This window comes from Mesoplodon densirostris, chromosome 6 (genome assembly GCF_025265405.1).
Source record: "Mesoplodon densirostris isolate mMesDen1 chromosome 6, mMesDen1 primary haplotype, whole genome shotgun sequence".
In the NCBI taxonomy this organism is placed as follows: domain Eukaryota; kingdom Metazoa; phylum Chordata; class Mammalia; order Artiodactyla; family Ziphiidae; genus Mesoplodon; species Mesoplodon densirostris.
Genome location: NC_082666.1, coordinates 111,621,588 through 111,643,903, shown reverse-complemented (window position 1 = coordinate 111,643,903; position 22,316 = coordinate 111,621,588). Strand labels below are relative to the sequence as shown.

General features: G+C 40.7%; 1 protein-coding gene across 6 annotated transcripts in view; it reads right to left on the bottom strand.

The window, feature by feature from the left end:
- Window positions 1-327: 327 nt before the first annotated feature.
- WNK2 (WNK lysine deficient protein kinase 2) overlaps window positions 328-22,316 on the bottom strand; it is a 160,328-nt gene continuing 138,339 nt past the window's right edge. For all 6 annotated transcript variants that reach the window (XM_060101216.1, XM_060101219.1, XM_060101221.1 and 3 more), the window contains 2 exons: window positions 3,353-3,464; window positions 328-493 (listed from right to left, as the gene is read on the bottom strand). In XM_060101216.1, the coding sequence (XP_059957199.1) occupies window positions 468-493; window positions 3,353-3,464 (138 nt within the window). In that variant the 3' untranslated portion in view covers window positions 328-467. The remainder of the gene's footprint in view (window positions 494-3,352; window positions 3,465-22,316) is intronic.

The window sequence follows — 22,316 nt, the reverse complement described above, 5'->3', positions numbered from 1 at the left end:
TGAGATCCACAGCCTCAGCTGCTTCTCTAAGAGGTGGGACCTCATCACACGTCTGACCCATCCCAGCTGCTGTCTGGACACAAGGACCGTGAGCTACCCAGTGTACTGTAAAGCATCATCTAACGTGTTCATCATCACACTCAGGAACCCCTCAGCTAAGGATGCTTACCCCCAGACCTGTCCCACTGTGTGGTCCCAGGAGTTTCTCCAACACTCTCATTCACTTACCAACCATCTCCGGTCACCTGCCTGTCTGGGGACCACAAGAAAGGAGTTTGAAAAACCAACGTCCTGTTTCCCCCAAAATATTTTTTATTCTTGCTTACATTTGCGTTTCCAATTGTGAATAAAAAATGCTTAGAAAGTGGTTACAAAACATCGTGAACCGGACACGAGGTGTGGGCTCGCCTTCTCTGCATGAGATGACACGGGGCCTGGCGTCTGGGTCTGGGTCGGCCTGCCTGGGCTCAGTCGGGCTTCTCACTTTCAGAATCTAGAAAACAAAACCGCCACAGCTCATTACAGGCCTGACGCGGTCACACGAGGCCCTGGAAGTTGGAATGGCGACACCAGAGTGGTCACGCTCCTTGGAGGGCTGGGCTGCCGGACCATGACCCAGGCACTATGCATACATACCCCGGGTTGCCTCTGCCATCTGGCCACCTTCCACACTGAGCAACCGCCCAAACCAGGCAGGGCCTTGCAGGGCCCACTGCCCCGGAGAGCGAGGTACCTCTGTCTCCATGGGCACAGCAAGCAGAGTCTGCTTGCCGAGCTGCCCGGCCTCTGCTCAGAGCTAGCGCTGAGGAGGAGCACTGCAGGTGGCCAGGGACACAAAGCCTGACTGCATCTCGGTGGAAATGCAGGACGAACAGTCCAGGGCTGCCACCCCAGCCGCGGGGAGCCGGAGGCACCACGACCCCCAGCTTGAGTACATGCAGGACACACGCAGGGGCACCAGCTGCTGACCGTAAGGCCATCAGGGCCGGCGAGCCAGGAAAACATGCTGAATTCCACAGGGCCCTCCCCAAATCTGCACCAAGGCCCTGCACCTACAGGACAGCAGAGCCCCTCAGGTGACCCCAGGGCAGGTGGCCCAGCCCCCCGCCCAGATCTGTCCAAAGTGAGTCACACAAACCTGGCTTTCTGTGAAACAGCCAACATGGACAGGGGTCAGAGACATCATTTAGTTGGCCGTGAGACTCATGCCCTCCATGAAGCAGAGTCCACTGTACATCTAAACGCAGTTCAAATTCAGAGTTTGAAAGCCGGGTGAACAAGCCAAACTAGGCCCGAAGCCACAGAGCTGGCATGGGGTTCCCGCCCAACAGCCCACTCTTGTCCTCTGAGCCACGTCGGCTCAGCATCCGTCACATCGGCTCCTGCCAGGAAGACAGTACCTGCCACTGAGCCCCCAGGCCCCTCATGGCCACCCCGGCCTCCTGGGCAAGGTGTTGACAGCAGGCACGGAGCTGAGAGTGAAACTGTCAGGACAGGGTAGTGCTGCCTGCCAGGGCTACCGACCCCATATGCTCCCTTTGAGACTGGCTGTTCAGCTTTTACGTGGACAGAAGATAAGAAAAAGATGTTGTTCCACACTGTTTGCAAGCAAAAATGTTTATTTTTCTCCTTCAAATATACAATCTCTTGGGGAGTCTGTGCCACTGACCATTCACATACGAGGCCAGGACTCCAAACCACATGTCTGGTACAGCAGGGGGAGCGGGAAGAGGGCAGCTTCCACCACCCTCAGGAACCAGGCGCACGTGAGTCTCAACCCAAGGACCAAGGGGCACATTACAGAGAACAGAAATCTCTTACTATAGTATCATGGCCTGGCAGAAGAGTCTGTATGATCACCTAGAAAATTCAACTCTAACTGAATTGATGGAATAATATATTTAAACCAAAATAATTCAGCCAGTCCTAGTAAAGTCCCAAAGTACAACAGAACTATACAGTTCACAGCTGGGTAGCCCAACCAGTGGCCTCCCAGTGGGAAATGGGAAACATCTTGGTCAGTGAGAAGCAGGGCCTTCAGCTCCCACCCTGGGCTGTTTGGTGCCTGTCTGGGATGAGTCCCACTGAAATTTCCAGGAGAGGAACACTCCCACCCCCAGCAGGGCAACCTCAGTGCCTGGAGAACAGTCTGGAGGCCAGAGGTGGGTGGAGCAGCCTGTGGACACATGGCAAAGCTAGGCCCAAGTGGCCACAGGCCTCAGTGCAAATGACAGAAAAGGAAGGCAGGTCAGTAGGAGGGTTGGCGGGCCTCCAGAGCAGAAGGGGTCCACTGTCTCTGCAAAGCAGGCGGCCTGCCTGTGCTCCTGCACCAGACACACACTTGTACCTCCCCCACACTCACAGCAGCCCTGCAGGCTTTGGGTCATGAGGGCGTGTCTGCTTACCTAGCACTTTACAGCAGGTTCCACAGAGCCAAACACAGATGCTAACATTCCTGACTAAGAGACCGACTACCAGTAGCAATGCACTGCCCCAATAACCATGCATCCCTGGGCAGTTTGCTGGCAGTGCCCATGGCACTGCAGTGGAGGGAGTGTGTCCATCTGTTTGCTATCTATGACCATACAGCTGGAGAGACCTCGTTTTATGAGTACAAAGCAGAACTCTTCTAGCATTTGCAACTCTTCAATATTCAAGGTCACTAGTTCAATTTTTTTTAAAGCACGTACAACAGAAAAGTCAAGATCAGACTTTAGCTTCAGATTTTCAAACCATTCACGTCTCTGCAACTTAACACGGGAAATAGAGATATCAATACACAAGCCAACTGTAAATGAAATACATCTTTTCTGATACATGACTTTTTTAAAACATCTCTTTCCATCAGGGAATGGAAAAGCTGGAATTCAAGGCACTGTACTTCTGCAGGGTGATTACAATGTTCTAACCATCAACTCAAGTACAGGAAGTGAGTGCAAAGACAGCAAGTGTAGACCACGGGAAACTAAGAGGGAACAAGGTCTGCAGCAATAAAGAAAGCAAGGACTGCCGCCCTGGCTGGGCACCCATGGGCAGGCGGGGCAGGACTTGGAGGCCAAACCACAACCTGACTCCTCTGGGCTATTCAGTTCAGTATGTTCCACTTGGCAAGTGGTGAGACAGAGGAGCTATGTGATCCGCAGCCTGGGGCCGGGCATGCTGACCACAGGTGGCCACAAGAACATGGGGAGTGCTGGCGTGCCTGTTGCACCCAAGCCTGGCCCCTCATCGAGGCTCCAGCTGCCTGCTTGGGCTGCCCAGGGCCCCCAGGACACTGGAGCTGGGATCAGGCTTCCATACTGGCCCAAAGGCAGTGCGTAGGGCGGGGCTGGAAGGCAGGAGAGAGCAGTACCTGGCATGGGCACAGGCTGGGCTGAGGCAGCTCCAGGAATGACCGCGGTGGGTAGAGGGCTGGGTGCCGGGGCCAGACATGGCATCCCCACTGCTGTTCGAGACGTGTTCATCTACAAGACAAGAAACGTGGCTTCAATCAGCTAGCCTCCCTCAGTGGCCTTGGGGGTCCCCACAGTTTCTCCATCCTCAGGAGAGGGGGGGTCTCAGCACCTGCCATGGGGCACCTTTAATGGCTGACGCCAGAGTGGAAGTACGCAGCTGGGAGGCAGCCACCGTCCCTCCCTCCTTCCACAGAACTGCAGCCTGCCCACCTCTGGGCCACATGCCCCGACTGTCCACAGGCCAGAGTGGGCTTCAAAGCAGACCCCGCAGGACATGAACCCTGAAGTCGCACTAAGGGGACCACACACCCCAACCCAAGGCCTCCTACTTGATTGGTCAGTGCCATTATGGCAGGACCAGAACAGCTGGAAGCTGTGCAGGGTTGTGTGCCCAGAGATCCGGAGTCAGTGGCAGGGCAGCCCTTCTGCTCTCTGCACCTCAGGTATAACCCCACAGGAGAAGCAGTACAAGGACTGGGAAATGAGCTGTGATGGCTGGTGAGACCAGCATGGCCATGATGCAGAAACCTGATGAGGCTACTGTAAGAAAACAAAGTAGGGCCCAACAGCCTTCAAACTGTCTAGACAAAATGTTGGCAGATCTAACCAAGCAACTATAAAAAAAGATAAAACATCAGAGCCAAGTGAGGTTTGCCCCAGGAATGCAATGATGTCCCAGTAGAAATCACTGCATCTCACCACAGTTACATCCCAAGGGAGAATTCCATGTGATGCTCCCCACAGATGCAGGGAGAGTGTCTGAGGAGTTCCACCCTGCTTCATGGAAAGCACAGCTGCTGAAGCTGGAGGGTGCCTCCTCCATCTGGAAGGGCCTCTGCAGAACCCACAGCCAACCCTGTGCCGATGGTGAAATGCCAAATGTACTTCACCCGAGGATCCCCCTGTCCCTAGCCAACACTGTGTGGAAAGTTCCAGCCAATAAAAGAAAAGGAATAAGGGGCAGAGACTAGAAAAGAAAAAGGAAAACCATCCTCATTTGCAGATGATAAGATCGTGTATGGAGAAAACCCAAAAGAGCAGACAAACCAATTTCTAGAACTAAAAAGCACATTTAGCAAGATTGCAGGCTACAAGGAACAGAAAACAACCATATTTCTATATACTACCAACATATAACTGTAAAGGGAAATTTTAAAGCAACAAAATTTACAACCACATTCCAAAATATCAACTATCTCAGGGTAAATTTAATGAAAGCCGTATAACACCTTTACACTGAAAACTATAAAACTTTGCTGAGAGAAAATTAAAAAGACATAAACAAAGCAATGCCATGTTTATAGAAAGACTTACTACTGTTAATGTATCAAATCTTACCCAGATGCTTAACAGATGCAATACAATTGGAATCAAAGTCCCATAAGGCTATTTTGTAGGAATATACAAGCTGTTTCTAAAATGTAGGTGGAACTATTAAAGACCTAGAAAAATCAAGAAATTCTTGGGAAGGGACAAATTAGAAGTATTAACAAACTATACATAAAATAGATAAGCAACAAGGATTTACTGTGTAACACAGCGAATTACACCCAATATCTTGTAATAACCTATAATGGAATATAATTTGAAAAAAGAAAGTGACCACTAGCTAAGGCTTCAGCAAACAAAACCAGCAAATGCTGGGGAAGGGGAGAATCTGTTTTCCAGAGTTATCACTTATAATATTCAGATGTCCAGTTTTCAACAAGAAATCACAAAATCTTTACAAAGAAAATGAAAAGTATGATCCATACAGAGGGAAAATTCATTAATAGAAAATGTCCCTGAAGAAGTCTAAACATTGCACTTACAAACTAAAGACTTTAAATCAACTGCTTTAAATATGTTCAAAGAGTTAAAGGAAACCATGGACAAAAAGAAAACCAGGAAAATGATTCATCAACAACATGAGAATATCAATAAAGTGACAGAAGTTATAAAAGGAACCAAATATTAGAGCTGAAATATTAGAGCTAAAAGGTATAATAACTGAAATTAAAATTCCATTAGAGAAGCTCAAAAGCAGATTTGAGCAGGAAGAATAAAGAATCAGCAAACTTGAGACCACAGAATTGAAATGATCAAGTCTGAGAAACAGAAAGAAAAAAAAAAAGAATGAACAAAAGGAAAGTATACAGAGCCTATCAGGGAGAAAAGAAAGTGAAGGACAGGAAAAAATACTTGAAGTAGAGAAAGAAAAGACTGTCAACCAAGATTCTACATCCAGCAGAATCTTGGTTGACAGTCTTTTCAAGATGAAGGAGAAATTAAGACTTCTGGATAAACAAAAACTAAGGAAGGTTGTTACTAAAAGATATGCCCCACAAGAAATGCTAAAGGAAGAACTTTCATTTCAGGCTGAAATGAAAGGATAATAGACAGTAACTCAAAGCCATGAGACGAAATAAAGAAAGAAACTACACAGCTAAATATGTAAGCCAATACTATTGTACTTGTGGTTTTAATTTCTTTTTTCCCCTATATGATTTAAAAGGCAAATGCATTAGATAATAATTATAAATCTATGTGAATGGGCACACAATGTATAAAGATGCAATCTGTGCAAAAACAACACAAAGGAGGAGGGATGGAGACACATAGGAGCAGAGTGTTGAAACAAAGTTGGTATTACTCAAACTAGGTTGTTATAAGGTTAAGATTTTAATTGTAATCCCTAAGGTAACCAATAAGAAAATAACAAAAACGTGTGCAGAAAAGTAAAAAAGGGGGGGGAGGGGATAAAAACCTGTAGGACATACAGAAAAAAAAAAATAGTTAAACCAGCAGAAAGCCTTTATTAACCATAATTACTTTAAATGTAAATGGATTGAACTCTCCAATTAATAGGCAAAGATTGGCAGAGTGGATAAAACAGCATAATTAATCTATATGCTATCTACAAAACACACACTTTAGATACAAACACACAAAGAGGCTGAAAGTAAAAGGATGGAGGAGAGGAGATCAAGATGGCAGAGTAGGGGCTCCCCTGGTGGCGCAGTGGTTGAGAGTCCGCCTGCCGATGCAGGGGACACGGGTTCGTGCCCCGGTCCGGGAAGATCCCACATGCCGCTCCGTGGCTGGGCCCGTGCGCCATGGCCGCTAAGCCTGCGCGTCCGGAGCCTGTGCTCCACAACGGGAGAGGCCACAACAGTGAGAGGCCCATGTACTGCAAAAAAAAAAAAAAAAAAAGATGGCAGAGTAGGAAGGTGCTCAGCTCACTTCCCCCCATGAACACATCAAAAATACATCCATAAAGTGGAGCAATTCTCTCTGAAAACAAACTGGAAATGGACAGAAATATTCTTCTAAAACAAAGGCTGTAAAAGAAAGATCCACACGAGTCAGATAAGAAGGGAAAAGAGCTATCAGGTTGGGACCCAGGCCCACAGAAGAGGGGGATATCACCACTAGGAGATCCTCCCTGGGGAGTGAGTGGTTTGAATCACATATGGGGTACCCCAGCTCTGGCGTCCAACATGCTGACATTCACGTTACAGGGGTTCCAGAAGGAGACAAGTCTTCTTACTGGTTTGAAAACTAATAGGACTTCAAGGAAGGCTGTGAGAAACCTAGACCTGGCTTGTGACACAAGCTTGCTTACTCCTAGGAATGAGGTGTATAATGGAGATTAAAACTGCTCCAGAATTCCGGATGGTTTCATGAAACCACCTAGCATGCATCCAGCTCATCTACCTCTGAAGAGCTTCCCCCTAGGTTGAAGGCTGCCATTGCTGAGGAAAGTGTGCAGTTGGGGATGGAACTGACTCAGACCCAGCACTGCATATAAATGGGGCAAGGGCAGCCTTTGCTGGCACTCACAGAGGCAGCAGATCAGGAGCTGTATGGAGCTGACTAGCATTCTGGGACTGTCCCAGTGTACACCCTGGCCCATACCAGGGGCCCACTGCAGCCCTTTTGCTACAGCACTGTGCCCCCTGGAGCAAAAGTGCCATTGCTGGGAGAGGGGAGAGAGCACACTTAGAGGGAAAGGAGCCAGCTCAGACCCCACCCCTGCTTCAGCACCTTGGGATGAGACCCCACCCCTGATAGGGTAGTGATGACCACTCAGCATAGAAGAAGCTTCAGCTCACACATGGCTCTGGCTCTAGCACCTCCATCCCCAGCCCCACCACCCACCAAGGCGATACCAGACAGCACATCCTGGGGGAAGACATGACCCATGCTCACTTCAGATCCAGCTCTCACACCGAAACTACTGAACACATGCAGACTGCATAGAGATGCTCCCACACAAGTACAACCCTTCAAGACTGAGGTAGGTAACTGTTTCACCTAATTTTATAGAGATAGAAAACATTAAGCGAAATGAGAAAACAAAGGAATGTCTTTAAAACGAAAAAACAAAGAAAAAACTCTGAAAAAACAGCTAATGAAAGAGAGAAAATTTACCAGATAAAGAGTTCAAAGCATTAGTAATAAGAATACTAACTGAACTAGGGAAAAGAATAGATGAGCACAGAGAGAATTTTAACATGGAACTAGAAAATATAAAAACCAGTCAGAACTGAAGAATGAAATAACTAAAATGAAAACCACACTAGAAGGAATTAACAGATGGTAATAGGTAATAGAGAAGAATGCATAAGTGATCTGGAAGATAGAATAATGGAAATCACCCAATCAAAACAGTAAAAAGAGAAATAAATTTTTAAAATATGAGAACAGTTTAAGGGACCTCTGAGACAACATCAACCATGCTAACATTCACATTATAAGGGTTCCAGAAGGATAAGAGAGAAAGAAGAGAGTCGAAAATGTATTTGATCAAATTATGGCTGAAAACTTCCTGAACCTGGAGAAGGAAACAGATACCCAGGTACATAGAGTACCCCAAACAAGATGAACTGAAGGAGACACAGACCAAGATGTATCATAATTAAAATGGTAAAAGTTAGAGATAAGGAGAGAATTTAAAGGTAGCAAGAGAAAAGCAAAGAGTCATGTACAAAGGAACACCCATAAGTCTATCAGCTGCTTTTTCTGCATAAACTTTGCAGGCCAGAAGGGAATGGCATGACATATTTATAGTGCTCAAATGGAAGAATCTACAACCTAGGACAATCTACCCAGAAAGATTATCATTCAGAATTAGAAGTGAGATAAAGAACTTCTCAAAGAAGAAAAAACTAAAAGAGTTCATCAATACTTAAACTAACCCTAAAAGAAGTCTTAAATGGTCTTCTCCAAGTGGGAAAAAAAAAGGCTACAACAAGATGTAAGGATTTATAGGAAAGGAAAAACCCCACAAGCAAAGGCAAATATATAGCAAAGGCTGTGGATCAATCACTTAACATAAGCTAGTACAAAGATTAAAAGACAAAAATTGGAAAATAAACTATAACTACAATCAACAGTTAAGGGATAAACATGAAGATGTAAAATATGACATCAAACACACAAAATGTATGGAAGGGGAGTAAAAGAATGTAGATCCTTTAGAATGTGTTTGAACTTAAATGACTACCAGTTGAAAACAAGTAGATACATAGGTCAACATATATGAAACCCAAGGTAACCACAAACCAAAACCCTACAATAGATACACAAAAATAGGGAGAAAGTAACACAAGCATGCCATGATTTGATAAAGAAGATCATCAAACCACAAGGGAAGAAACTAAAAGAAGAAGAAAAGAATACAGAATGACAAAAACAACCAGAAAACAAGTAACAAATGGCAGTTAAGTACATACCTATATATAATTACTTTAAATGTCAATGGACTAAATGTTCCAATCAAATGACACAGAGTGGATGACTGGATAAAAAACAAGACCCATCTATGTGCAAGAGACTCTCTTTAGAATTAAAGACACACAGACTAAAAGTGAAGGGATGGAAGGAGCTATTTCACGGAAATGAAAACGACAAGACAGCTGGTAGCAATACTAATATCTTGCAAATTAGACTTTTAAAAAGTCTATAAAAAAGACAAAGAAGGATATTAAATAATGATATAGTGATCAATACAAGAAGAGAATATAACATTTATTAATATGTATGTACTTCATATAGGTGCAACTAAATATGGAAAGCAAATATTAACAGACATAAAAAGGAGAAACTGACAATAATAGAATAGTTGGAGACTATAATGAAATATTGGTCTTAAATGACACATTAGACAAGTTGGACTTAATAGATATATATAGGAGGGCTTCCCTGGTGGCGCAGTGGTTGAGAGTCCGCCTGCCGATGCAGGGGACACAGGTTCGTGCCCTGGTCTGGGAAGATCCCACATGCCGCGGAGCAGCTGGCCCCGTGAGCCATGGCCACTGAGCCTGCACGTCTGGAGCCTGTGCTCCGCAATGGGAGAGGCCACAACAGTGAGAGGCCCGCGTACCCCCCCAAAAAAAGAAAAAAGATATATATAGGACATTCCATCCAAAAATAGCAGAATACACATTCTTTTCAAGTGCACATGGAAGGTTCTCTAGGATAGATCACATTCCAGGCCAAAAAACAAGTCTCAATAAATAGAAGAGAACTGAAATTACATCAAGCTTTTTTTTTCAACCACAACAGTATGAAACTAGAAACCAATTACTGGAAGAAAAATGGGAAAAACACAAACACATGGAGACTAAATGACATGTTAATAAAAGAAACAATGGATGAATGAAGAAATCAAAGAGGAAATCAGAAAAAAATGAGACAAATGAAAAAAAATGCAACTTTGCACAAACTACAGGATGCAGCAAAAGCAAATATAAGAGGGAAGATTATAATAATACATGCATACCGAGCATACAAGAAAAATCTCAGATAAACAACCTATCCTCCATCTAAATGAATTAGAAAAAGAACAAAGCCCAAGTCAGCACAAGGAATACCTAGTGAAGAGCTAATACCTAGTGTAACAAACTATTGTTACAGAAGAGCTAATACCTAGTGTAACAAACTATTCCAACAAAATGAAGAGGAGGGAACACTCCCAAATTCATTCTACGAGGCCACCATTACACTGATACCAAATCTAGAAAAAGACATTACAGAGAAAAGAAAATTACTAGTCAATATCTGTGATGAATATAGATGCAAAAATCCTCAAAAAATATTAGCAAACAAAATTCAATAATATATAAAAAGGATAATACACCATGATCAAGTGGGATTTATTCCACAGATTCAAGGACAGTTCAATATCCACAAGTCAATCAGTGTGATACACCACATTAACAAAAGGAAGGATAAAAATCACATTATCATTTCAATAGACACAGAAAAAGCATTTGACAAAATTCAACTTCCATTCATGATAAAGACTTGCATCAAAGTTGGTATAGAGGAAACATATTTCAACATAATAAAGGCCATTTATGACAAACCCACAGCTAACATCATACTCAACAGTGAAAAGCCAAAACTTTTCCTCTAAAATCAGGAACAAGACAGGGATGCCCACTCTCGCCACTGAGAAGTAGTATTGGAAGTCCTAGCCACAGCAATTAGACAAGAAAACGAAATAAAAGGCATCCAAATTGGAAGGAAGAAGTAAAAATGTCACTATTTGCAGATGACATGATGTTATACTCAGAAAATTCTGAAATTCCATCAAAAAACTATGAGAACTAATAAATGAATTCAGTAAAGTTGCAGGATACAAGATTGACATACAGAAATCTATTGGTTTTCTAAACACTAATAATCAACTATCAGAAAGAGAAAACAATAAAACAATTGCATTTAAAATTGCATCAAAGAGAATAAAATACCTAGGAATAAACTTAACCAAGGAGGTGAAAGATCTATAACCTGAAGACTCTAAAACATTGATGAAGGATATTTAAGATGATACAAACAAATAGAAAAGATACTGAATGTTCCTGGATTGGAAGAATTAATACTGTTAAAATGGCCATACTACCCAAAGCAATCTACAGATTTAATTCAATCCCTATCGAATTACCCATGACATTTTCCACAGAACTAGAACAAGTAATCTTAAAATTTATATGGAACCAAAAAGGCTCCCAATTACCAAACCAATCTTGAGAAAAAAGAACAAAGCGGGAGGTATCACACTGCCCAACTTCACATTATAGTACAAAGGTACAGTAATCAAAAGAGCATGGTACTGACACAAAAACAGAAACACACATCAATGGAACAGAATGAACAGCCCCCCCCAAAACCCATAAACGTATGGTCAATTAATCTACAACAAAGGAGGCAAGAATATACAATGGGAAAAAGACAGTCTCTTCAGTAAGTGGTGCTGGGAAAACTGGACAACTACATGCAAAAGAATAAAATTAGAACATTCTCTAACACCATATAAAAAAATAAACTCCAAATGAAATAATGACTTAAATAAGACTGAAACCCATAAAACTACTTGAGGAAAACTTAGGCAGGACACTCTTTGACATAAATCAAAGGAATATTTTTTTGGCTCTGTCTCCTAAGGCGAATGAAACAAAAGCAGAAACAAACATGGGACCTAATTAAGCTTAAAAGCTTTTGCACAGCTAAAGAAACCTTTGACAAAAAGAAAAGACAACCTATTATTGAAAGTGAGAAAATATTTGCAAATGATATGACTGATAAGGGGTTAACATCCAAAATATATAAACAGCTCATATAATTCAATATCAAAAAAACAAACAACCCAATTAAAAAATGGGCAGAAGACTTGAATAGATATTTCTCAAAGAAGACATACACATAGCCAAAGGGCACATGAAAAGATTCTCAACATTGGTAATCAGAGATATGTAAATCAAAACCACAATGAAGTATCACCTCACACCTGTCAGAATAGCTATCATCAAAAAGACCGCCAATAACAAATGTTGGCAAGGATATGGAGAAAAGGTTACCCTAGTACACTGTGGATGGGAATGCAAATTGGTGCAGCCACTATGGAAAACATTATGGAGGTTCTTCAAAAAACTGAAAATAGAACCACCATATGATCCAGCAATTACTTTCCTGGGTATATATCCATAGAAAATGAAAACACTAATTTGAAAAGATAATGCACTTCAGTGATCACAGCAGCTTCATGTATAATAGCCAAGATATGGAAACAACCTAAGCAACACATGAATGGATAAAGAAAATGTGGGTTACATATATAATGGAATATTACTCAGCCATAAAAAAATGAAATTTTGCCATTTGCATCAACATGGATGGACCTGGAGAGTATTATTCTTAGTGAAATAAATCAGAGAAAGAAAAATATTGTATATGATCAGTTATATGTGGAATCTAAAAAATAAAATAAATGAATATAATAAAACATATAGATTCACAGATATATAGAAAACAAACTAGTGGTTACCAGTGGGAAGCTGGAGGGAGGGAGGGGCAAGATAGTGGTAGGGGATTAAGAGGTACAAAGTAATAGGTATAAAATAAATAAGCTATGAGGATATATTACACAGCACAGGGAATACAGCCAACATTTTATAATAACTTTAATGATGTACATCTATAAAAATACTGAATAACTATGTTGTACACTTGAAACAAATAAAATAGTTTAATTCAACTGTATTTCAATTAAAAGTTCTTTAAAAAAAAGAAAAAGAAAGTGAAATGATGGGAAAATAAACTCCTGAGAGCTGATCCAAGATGGCACAGTGGAAGGAGCTTGGGCTTACCTCACAACAAAACCACAACTAACTGCTGAACAGCCATCGATAAAAAAGACTGGAAGCTGCCAAAAAAGATATTTGACATCCAAAGGTATAAAGAAGGAACCACAACAAGATGGTAGGAGGGGCACACTCACAATATAATCAAATCCCATTACCCTGGGTGGGCGATCCACAAACTGGAGAACTATTATATTGCAGAAGTTCTCCCACAGGAGTTAGAGTTCTGAGCTCCATGTTAGGTTCCCCAGCTGGGGGTCTGACATCAGAGGGAGGAGCCCCAGAGACATTTGGCTTTGAAGGCCAGGAAGGCTTGACTGCAGGAGCTCCACAGAACCAGGGGAAGCAGAGACTCCACTCTTGGAGGGTGCACACAAGGTCTCGCATGTACTAGGACCCAGGGCAAAGGCAGTGACTGCACAGGAGCCTAGGCTGGACCTACCTGCTGGTCTTGGAGGATCTCCTGGGGAGGAGGTTGTGGCTGTGGTTCTCCCTTGGGATGTGGACATGGGTGGTGGAGATTTTGGGGAGTGTGCAGCTACGTGAACTCTCAAGGAAGCAGACATCTGGCTTGGGTCATCAGCACCAAGACCTGGCCCCACCCAACAGCCTGTAGTCTCTAGTACTGGGATGCCTCAGGCCAAACAACAGCCTTACCCATCAGCAGACAGGCTGCCTAAAGACTTCCTGAGCCCACAGCCACCTCTAGACACATCCCTTGACACGGTTCTGTCCATCTGCCGATCAAAGGGCCAAGATCCAGCTCCACCCACCACCACCAGTAGGCAGGCACCAGTCCCTCCCACTAGGAGACCTGCACAAGGGTCTATACCAGCCTCACCCACCTGGGCAGACACCAGGAGCAAGAATACTACAATCAGGCAGCCTGAAGAACTGAGTCTGCAAATACAGGAATTTGTTCCAGACAAACAAACAAGATAAAACCCCAAAGAACAACTAAGCAAAGTAGAGACAGGCAATCTACCAGAGAAAGAATTCAGCATAATGATAGTAAAGATGATCCAAGATCTCAGAAAAAGAACGGATGCACAGTGTGAGAAAATACAAGAAATTTTTAATAAAGAATTAGAAAATATAGAGAACAACCAGAGTTGAAGAATACAATAATTGAAATGAAAAATACACCAGAAGGAATCAATAGCAGAATAAATGATGCAGAAGTACGAATAAGTGAGCTGGAAGACAGAAAGGGGGAAATCACTGCTGCAGAACAGAATAAAGAAAGAAGAATGAAAAGAAATGAAGACAGTTTAAGAGATCTCTGGGACAAAATTAAATTCACCAACATTCACATTATAGGGGTCCCAAAAGGAGAGGAGAGAGAGAAAGGGCCTGAGAAAATATTTGAAGAGATAATAGCTGAAAACTTCCCTAACATGAGAAAGATAACACTCACTCAAGTCCAGGAAATTCAGAGAGTCCCAGGCAGGATTAACCAAAGGAGGAACACGCCAAAACACAGTAATCAAATTGACAAACGTTAAAGACAAAGAGAAAATATTAAAAGCAACAAGGGAAAAGCAACAAATAATGTACAAGGGAATCCCCTTATGGTTATCAGTTGATTTTTTCAGCAGAAACTCTTCAGGCCAAAAGGGAGTGGCATGATACATTTAAATGAAGAAAGGGAAAGAATATTCGACCCAGCAAGGTGCTCATTCAGATTCAATGGAGAAATAAAAAGCTTTACAGACAAGCAACAGGTAAAAGAATTCAGCACCACCAAACCAGTTTCACAACAAATGCTAAAGGAACTTCTCTAGGTGGAAAAGAAAAGGCCACAACTGGAAACAAGAAAATTACAAAATGGGAAAGCTCACCAGGAAAGGCAAACATACAGTAAAGGTAAGAAATCATCCACACACAAATAGGATATCTAAACCCATAATTGTGAGAGGAAGAGAGTACAAATGCAGGATATTTGAAATACATTTGAAATAAAGAGCTCAGCAACTGAAAACAATCGTGTGTGTGTACATATGTGTGTGTGTGTGTATACTGCTGTAACAAAACCTCATGGTAACCACAAACCAAAAATGTATAATAGATATACACACACATAAGAAAAAGGAATCCAAATACAACAGTACACAGAGTCATCAAATCACAAGAGAAGAGAAAAATGGAGGAAAGGAAGAAAAAAACCTACAAAAACAAATCCAAAACAATTAATAAAAGGGCAATAAGAACATATGTATTGATAATTACCTTAAATGTAAAAGGATTAAATGCTCCAACCGAAAGATACAGACTGGCTGAATGGATACAAAAATAAGACCTGTAGGGCTTCCCTGGTGGCGCAGTGGTTGAGAGTCCGCCTGCCGATGCAGGGGACACGGGTTCGTGCCCCGATCCCGGAGGATCCCACATGCCGCGGAGCGGCTGGGCCCGCGAGCCATGGCCGCGGAGCCTGTGTGTCCGGAGCCTGTGCTCCGCAACGGGAGAGGCCACAGCAGTGAGAGGCCCGCGCACAGCAAAAAAAAAAAAAAAAAAAAATAAGACCTGTATATATGCTGTTTATAAGAGACCCACTTCAGATATAGAGACACATAAAGACTAAAAGTGAGGGGATGGAAAAAAGTATTCCATGCAAATGTAAATGAAAAGAAAGCTGGAGTATCAATACTCATATGAGACAAAATAGACTTTAAAATAAAGACTGTTACAAAAGACAAAGAAGGACACTACATAATGATCAAGGGATCAAGCCAAGAAGATATAACAGTTGTTAACATATATGCACCTAACATAGGAGCACTTCAGTATATAAGGGAAATGCTAACATCCATAAAAGAAAAAATTGACAGTAACACAATAATAGCTGGTGACTTTAACACCACACTTTCATCAATGGGCAGATGATCCGGACAGAAAATCAATAAGGAAACACAGGCCTTAAATGACACATTAGACCAAATGGACTTAATTGATATTTACAGAACATTCCATCCAAAAGCAGCAGAATACACATTCTTCTCAAGTGCACATGGAACATTCTCCAGGATAGATGACATCCTGGGCCACAAAACAACCCTTGCTAAATTTAAGAAAACTGAAATCATTTCAAGCATCTTTTCCAACCACAACGCTATGAGATTAGAAATCAACTACAAGAAATAAAAACTGCAAAAAATACAAACACATGGAGGCTAAACAATATGTTACTAAATAACCAGTGGACTACTGAAGAAAGCAAAGGGGAAATCAAAAAATACCTAGAGCTAAATGAAAACAGAATCATGACAATCTGAAACCTATGGGACACAGCAAAAGCAGTTCTAAGAGGGAAGTTTATAGAGATACAATCTTACCTCAGGAAATAAGGAAAATCTAAAATAAACAACGTAAAGTTACACCTAAAGCAACTAGAGAAAAAAGAGCAAAACCCAATGTTAGTAGAAGGAAAGAAATCATAAAGATCAGAGCAGAAATAAATGAAACAGAGGCAAAGAAAACAATAGAAAAGATCAATGAAACTAAAGTCTGGTTCTTTGAAAAGATAAACAAAATTGGTAAAACTTTAGCAAGACTCATCAAGAAAAAAAGGGAGAAAGCCCAAATCAATAAAATTAGAAATGAAAAAGGAGAAGTTACAACCAATACCACAGAAATAAAAAGGACCATAACAGACTACTACAGGCAATTATATGCCAATAAAATGGACAACCTAAAAGAAATGGACAAATTCTTAGAAAGGTACAATCTCCCAAGACTGAACCAGGAAGCAACTGAACATATGAACAGACCAATTACAAGTACTAAATTGAATCTGTGATTTTAAAAACTCCCAACAAACAAAAGTCCAGGACCAGAGGGCTTCATAGGTGAATTCTATCAAACATTTAGAGAAGAGTGAACACCTATCTTGAAACTATTCCAAAAAGTTGCAGAGTAAGGAACACTTCTAAACTCATTCTCTGAGGCCACCATCACCCTGATACCAAAACCAGACAAAGATATTACAAAAAAAGAAAATTACAGGCCAATATCACTGATGAATATAGATGCAAAAACCCTCAACAAAATACTAGCAAACCAAATCCAACAACACATTAAAAGGATCATACACCATGATCAAGCAGCATTTATCCCAGGGATGCAAGAACTTTTCAATATCTGCAAATCAATCAGTGTGATACCCCACATTAACATATTAAAGAATAAAAACCATGCGATCATCTCAATAGATGCAGAAAAAGCTTTTGACAAAATTCAACACCCACTTATGAAAAAACCTCTCCAGAAAGTGGGAATAGAGGGAACCTACCTCAACATAATAAAGGCCATATATGACAAGCCCACAGCCAACATCATTCTCAATGGTGAAAAACTGAAAGCATTTCCTCTAAGATGAAGAACAAGACAAGGATGTCCACTCTCGCCACTTTTATTCAACATAGTTTTGGAAGTCCTAGCCACAGCAATCAGAGAAGAAAAAGAAATAAAAGGTCTCCAAATTGGAAAAGAGGAAGTAAAACTGTCACTGTTTGCAGATGACATGATGCTATACATAGAAAATCCTAAAGGTGCTACCAGAAAACTACTAGAGCTCGTCAATGATTCTGGTAAATTTGTAGGATACAAAATGAATACAAAGAAATCTTGCATTTCTATACACTAACAATGAAAGATCAAAAAGAGAAATAAAGGAAACAATCCCATTTGCCATCGCATCAAAAAGAATAAAATACCTAGGAATAAACCTACCTAAGGAGACAAAAGACCTGTACTCCGAAAATTATAAGACACTGATGAAAAAAATCGAAGATGACACAAACAGATAGAAAGATATACCATGTTCTTGGATGGGAAGAATCAATATTGTCAAAATTACTATACTGCCCAAGGCAATCTACAGATTCAGTGCAATCCCTATCAAACTACCAGTGGCATTTTTCACAGAACTAGAACAAAAAATTTAAAAATGTGCATGGAAACACAAAAGATCCTAATTAGCTGAAGCAATCTTGAGAAAAAAAAACGGAGCTGGAGGAATCAGGCTCCTTGACTTCAGACTATACTACAAAACTACAGTCCTCAAAACAGTATGGTACTGGCACAAAAATAGAAATATAGATCGATGGAACAGGATAGGACATCCACAAATAAACCCACACACCTATGGTCAATTAATCTAGCAGAAAGGAGGCAAAAACATATAATGGAGAAAAGATAGTCTCTTCAATAAGTGGTTCTGGGCAAACTGGACAGCTACCTGTAAAAGAATAAAATTAGAACATTCTCTAACACCATATATAAAAATAAACTCAAAATGAATTAATGACTTAAATAAGACTGAAAACCATAAATCTCCTCGAGGAAAACATAGGCAGAACACTCTTTGACATAAATCATAGCAATATAGTTGCAGACTTTAATACTTCACTTTCAATGAAGGATAGGACAACCAGATAGAAGATAAGTAAGGAGAGGACCTGAACATCACAAGCCCATTAGGCTTAACAAACATTTCACCTAATAAGAGCAGAATTCTGCAGTGTAAGCCCTGACAAGTAGCTTTTCTTTCTTTCTTTCTTTTCTTTTTTTTTTTTAATGCAAGCGCCTGACTTAAGCTTTGATTTCCTGAGGCAACCACTTCAAAGAAGCCATCTCAAATAAAAACACTGCCAGCCACACAACTAGATAAAGACCTACCATCCCCTTCACCCACCTCCATCCGAGCTCCTGTAGAATAGAGATCTCTGATTGATTTTAAATAACTGACCATTTGGCTATTTGTCTTTTTCTTTCCTTCTTGCACTTTAATTCCCACTCTTACGTTTTAAGTTCACAAATAAGTAATGAACAGTGAAACTCCAATAAAAGCAGAACCCCAGGCCTGCCTGTCTCTCTCACCCTCTCTCTTTCTCTCTCCCTCCTTGCAACCTCACTATGTAGCCCCAGGTGTGTCATGTAACCCTCCCCTCCAGACCTGTAAGTAATAAACTTTGTCCTTTCCACAGTTTACTGATGGTTATTGCTGAGGAATCTTGCAATCACAGTAAGAACCACAAGGGTTGGTCCAGCCATATGACTGGTTCTGAAAGGGGAACCCAGGCCCAGGTGAGTGTTCCCAGGCATTTCTAGCTGATAGCGTCACTACTGATAGGATGAGGGTGGCACAAAACAAATACACATTGTTTTAAAGTGCACAGGGAACATTCTCCAAAACAGGCAATATGTTAGTCCACAGAACAATTTTAAAAGATTAAAATCATACAAAGTATCTTTTCTAACACAATGAATGAAATTTAAAAAATTTTTAAACTAGAAAACTGGCATATATGTAGAAAGTAAACAATGCACTCAAACAACCAAATAGCTAAAGACGTAATCACAGGGAAATCAGAAAACACCTTAGAGCAAATGAAAAGGAAAACACAACATATTAAAATTTATTACATATAGCAAAAGAAGTGTCCAGAGGGAAATTTATAACTGCAGATGTCTACATTAAAAAAGAAGAAAGATCTTAAGCCAATAACTTAACTGTATACCACAATAAACTGAGATAAACAAAATACAGAATAGAAAAACAATATAGGAAAATCAACAAAACCAAAAGTTGGTGTTTTAAAAAGATCAAAAATTGGCAAAGTCTTTAGCTACCAAACTGGATAACTCAGATGAAATAGACAAATTCCTAGAAACACACAAACTTCCAAAACGGACTCAAAAGGAAATAGAAAATCTGAATAGACCTGTAACAAGTAGTGAGATTGAATTATTAATAAAAACCCTCTCAACAAAGAAAAGCCCAGGACCAGACGGCTTCCCTGGTGAATTGTACCATTTAAAGAAGAATTAACACCAATATTTCTCAAACTCCTCCAAAAAGTTGAAGAGGTGGGAACACTTCCTAACTCATTCTATGTAGCCAGCATCACTCTGGTATCAAAGCCAGATAAAGACATCATAAGAAAAAAAAATTACAAATACCTGTGATAAATACTGATGTAGAAATCTTCACTAGTAAGTCAGAAAGAGAAAGACAAATACCATATGCTAACACATATATATGGAATTTAAAAAAAAATGTCATGAAGAACCTAGGGGTAAAATGGGAATAAAGACACAGACCTACTTGAGAATGGACTCGAGGATATGGGGAGGGGGAAGGGTAAGCTGTGACAAAGTGAGAGAGTGGCATGGACATATATACACTACCAAACATAAAATAGATAGCTAGTAGGAAGCAGCCGCATAGCACAGGGAGATGAACTCGGTGCTTTGTGACCACCTAGAGGGGTGGGATAGGGAGGGTGGGAGGGAGGGAGACGCAAGAGGGAAGAGATATGGGAACATACGTATATGTATAACGGATTCACTTTGTTATAAAGCAGAAACTAATAAAAAAAATATATATATATATATTAAAAAAAAGAAATCTTCACTAAAACATTAGCAACCTGGATTCAATAGCATGTTAGAAGGAGTATACACCATGACTAGGTGCAATCCTGCAAGGGTGGTTTAATATATGAAAATCAATCAATGTAACACACCATTAATGGAATGAAGAGTTAAGAAAACCATAATTCAAAAAGAGTCATGTACCAAAATGTTCATTGCAGCTCTATTTACAATAGCCAGGAGATGGAAACAACCTAAGTGTCCATCATCGGATGAATGGATAAAGAAGATGTGGCATATACACACAATAGAATATTATTCAGCCATAAACAGAAACGAAATTGAGTTATTTGTAGTGAGGTGGATGGACCTAGAGTCTGTCATACAGAGTGAAGCCAGAAAGAGAAAGACAAATACCGTATGCTAACACATATATATGGAACCTAAGAAAAAAAAATGTCATGAAGAACCTAGGGGTAAGATGGGAATAAAGACACAGACCTACTAGAGAATGGACTTGAGGATATGGGGAGGGGGAAGGGTAAGCTGTGACAAAGTGAGAGAGTGGCATGGACATATATACACTACCAAACATAAAATAGATAGCTAGTAGGAAGCAGCCGCATAGCACAGGGAGATGAACTCGGTGCTTTGTGACCACCTAGAGGGGTGGGATAGGGAGGGTGGGAGGGAGGGAGACGCAAGAGGGAAGAGATATGGGAACATACGTATATGTATAACTGATTCACTTTGTTATAAAGCAGAAACTAACACACCATTGTAAAGCAATTATACTCCAATAAAGATGTAAAAAAATAGAATGAAGAGTTAAAAAAATATGATCATCTTAATTAATGCAGAAAAACCATTTGACAAAATCCAACACTCTTTCATGACAACAGCACTCAACACACTAGAAATAAAATAGAATTTTCTCAGTATGATAAAGGCCATATATGAAAAAACCCTTGTCAACATCACACTCAATGGTGAAAGACTGAACGTTTTTCCTTTAAGATCAAGACAAAGATGCCCACTTTTTCCATTTCTATTCAATATAGTACTTGAAGTTCTACCCAGAGAAATTAGGCAAGAAAAGGAAATAAAAGGCACCCAAATTGGAAAGGAAGAAGTAAAATTATCTCTGTTCAGAATAACATTTCTTATATGCAGATAACCCTAAAGAACACACAAACACACACACACACACACAAACTGCTAGAACTAATTTATGAATTCAGCAAAGTTGCAGGGTAGAAAATCAACACATCAAAATCAGTGGCATTTGTTTTTTTGGCTGCTCCACGTGGCATGTGGGATCCTAGTTCCCCAACCAGGGATCAAACCTGCATCCTCTGCATTGGAAGCATGGAGTTTTAACCACTGGACTGCCAGGGAAGTCCCAGTTGTATTTTTATACACTAGCAATGAACAATCTGAAAAGAAAATTAAGAAAACAATTACATTTAAGCACAAAAAAGAATAAAATACTTAGGAATAATTAAACTAAGGAGTTGAAAGACTTACACACTAAAAACTGCAGAACATTGCTAAAAGAAATTAAAGAAGACATAAATAAATGGGAAGGTATCCCATGTTTGTGGATTTGAAGACTTAATATTGTTAATATGTCAATACCACCCAAAGCCAATATATAGAGATTTGATGCATCACTATCAAAGTCTCAATGGCATGTTCTCAAGAAATAGAAAAACTCATCCTAAAACTCATTTGGATTCTCAAGGGATCCCAATAAGCAAAACGGTCCTAAAAAAGAACAAAGTTGGAAGACTCATATTTCTTGACTTCAGAAATTACTGCAAAGCTACAGAAATCAAAACAGTGTAATATTAGCAAC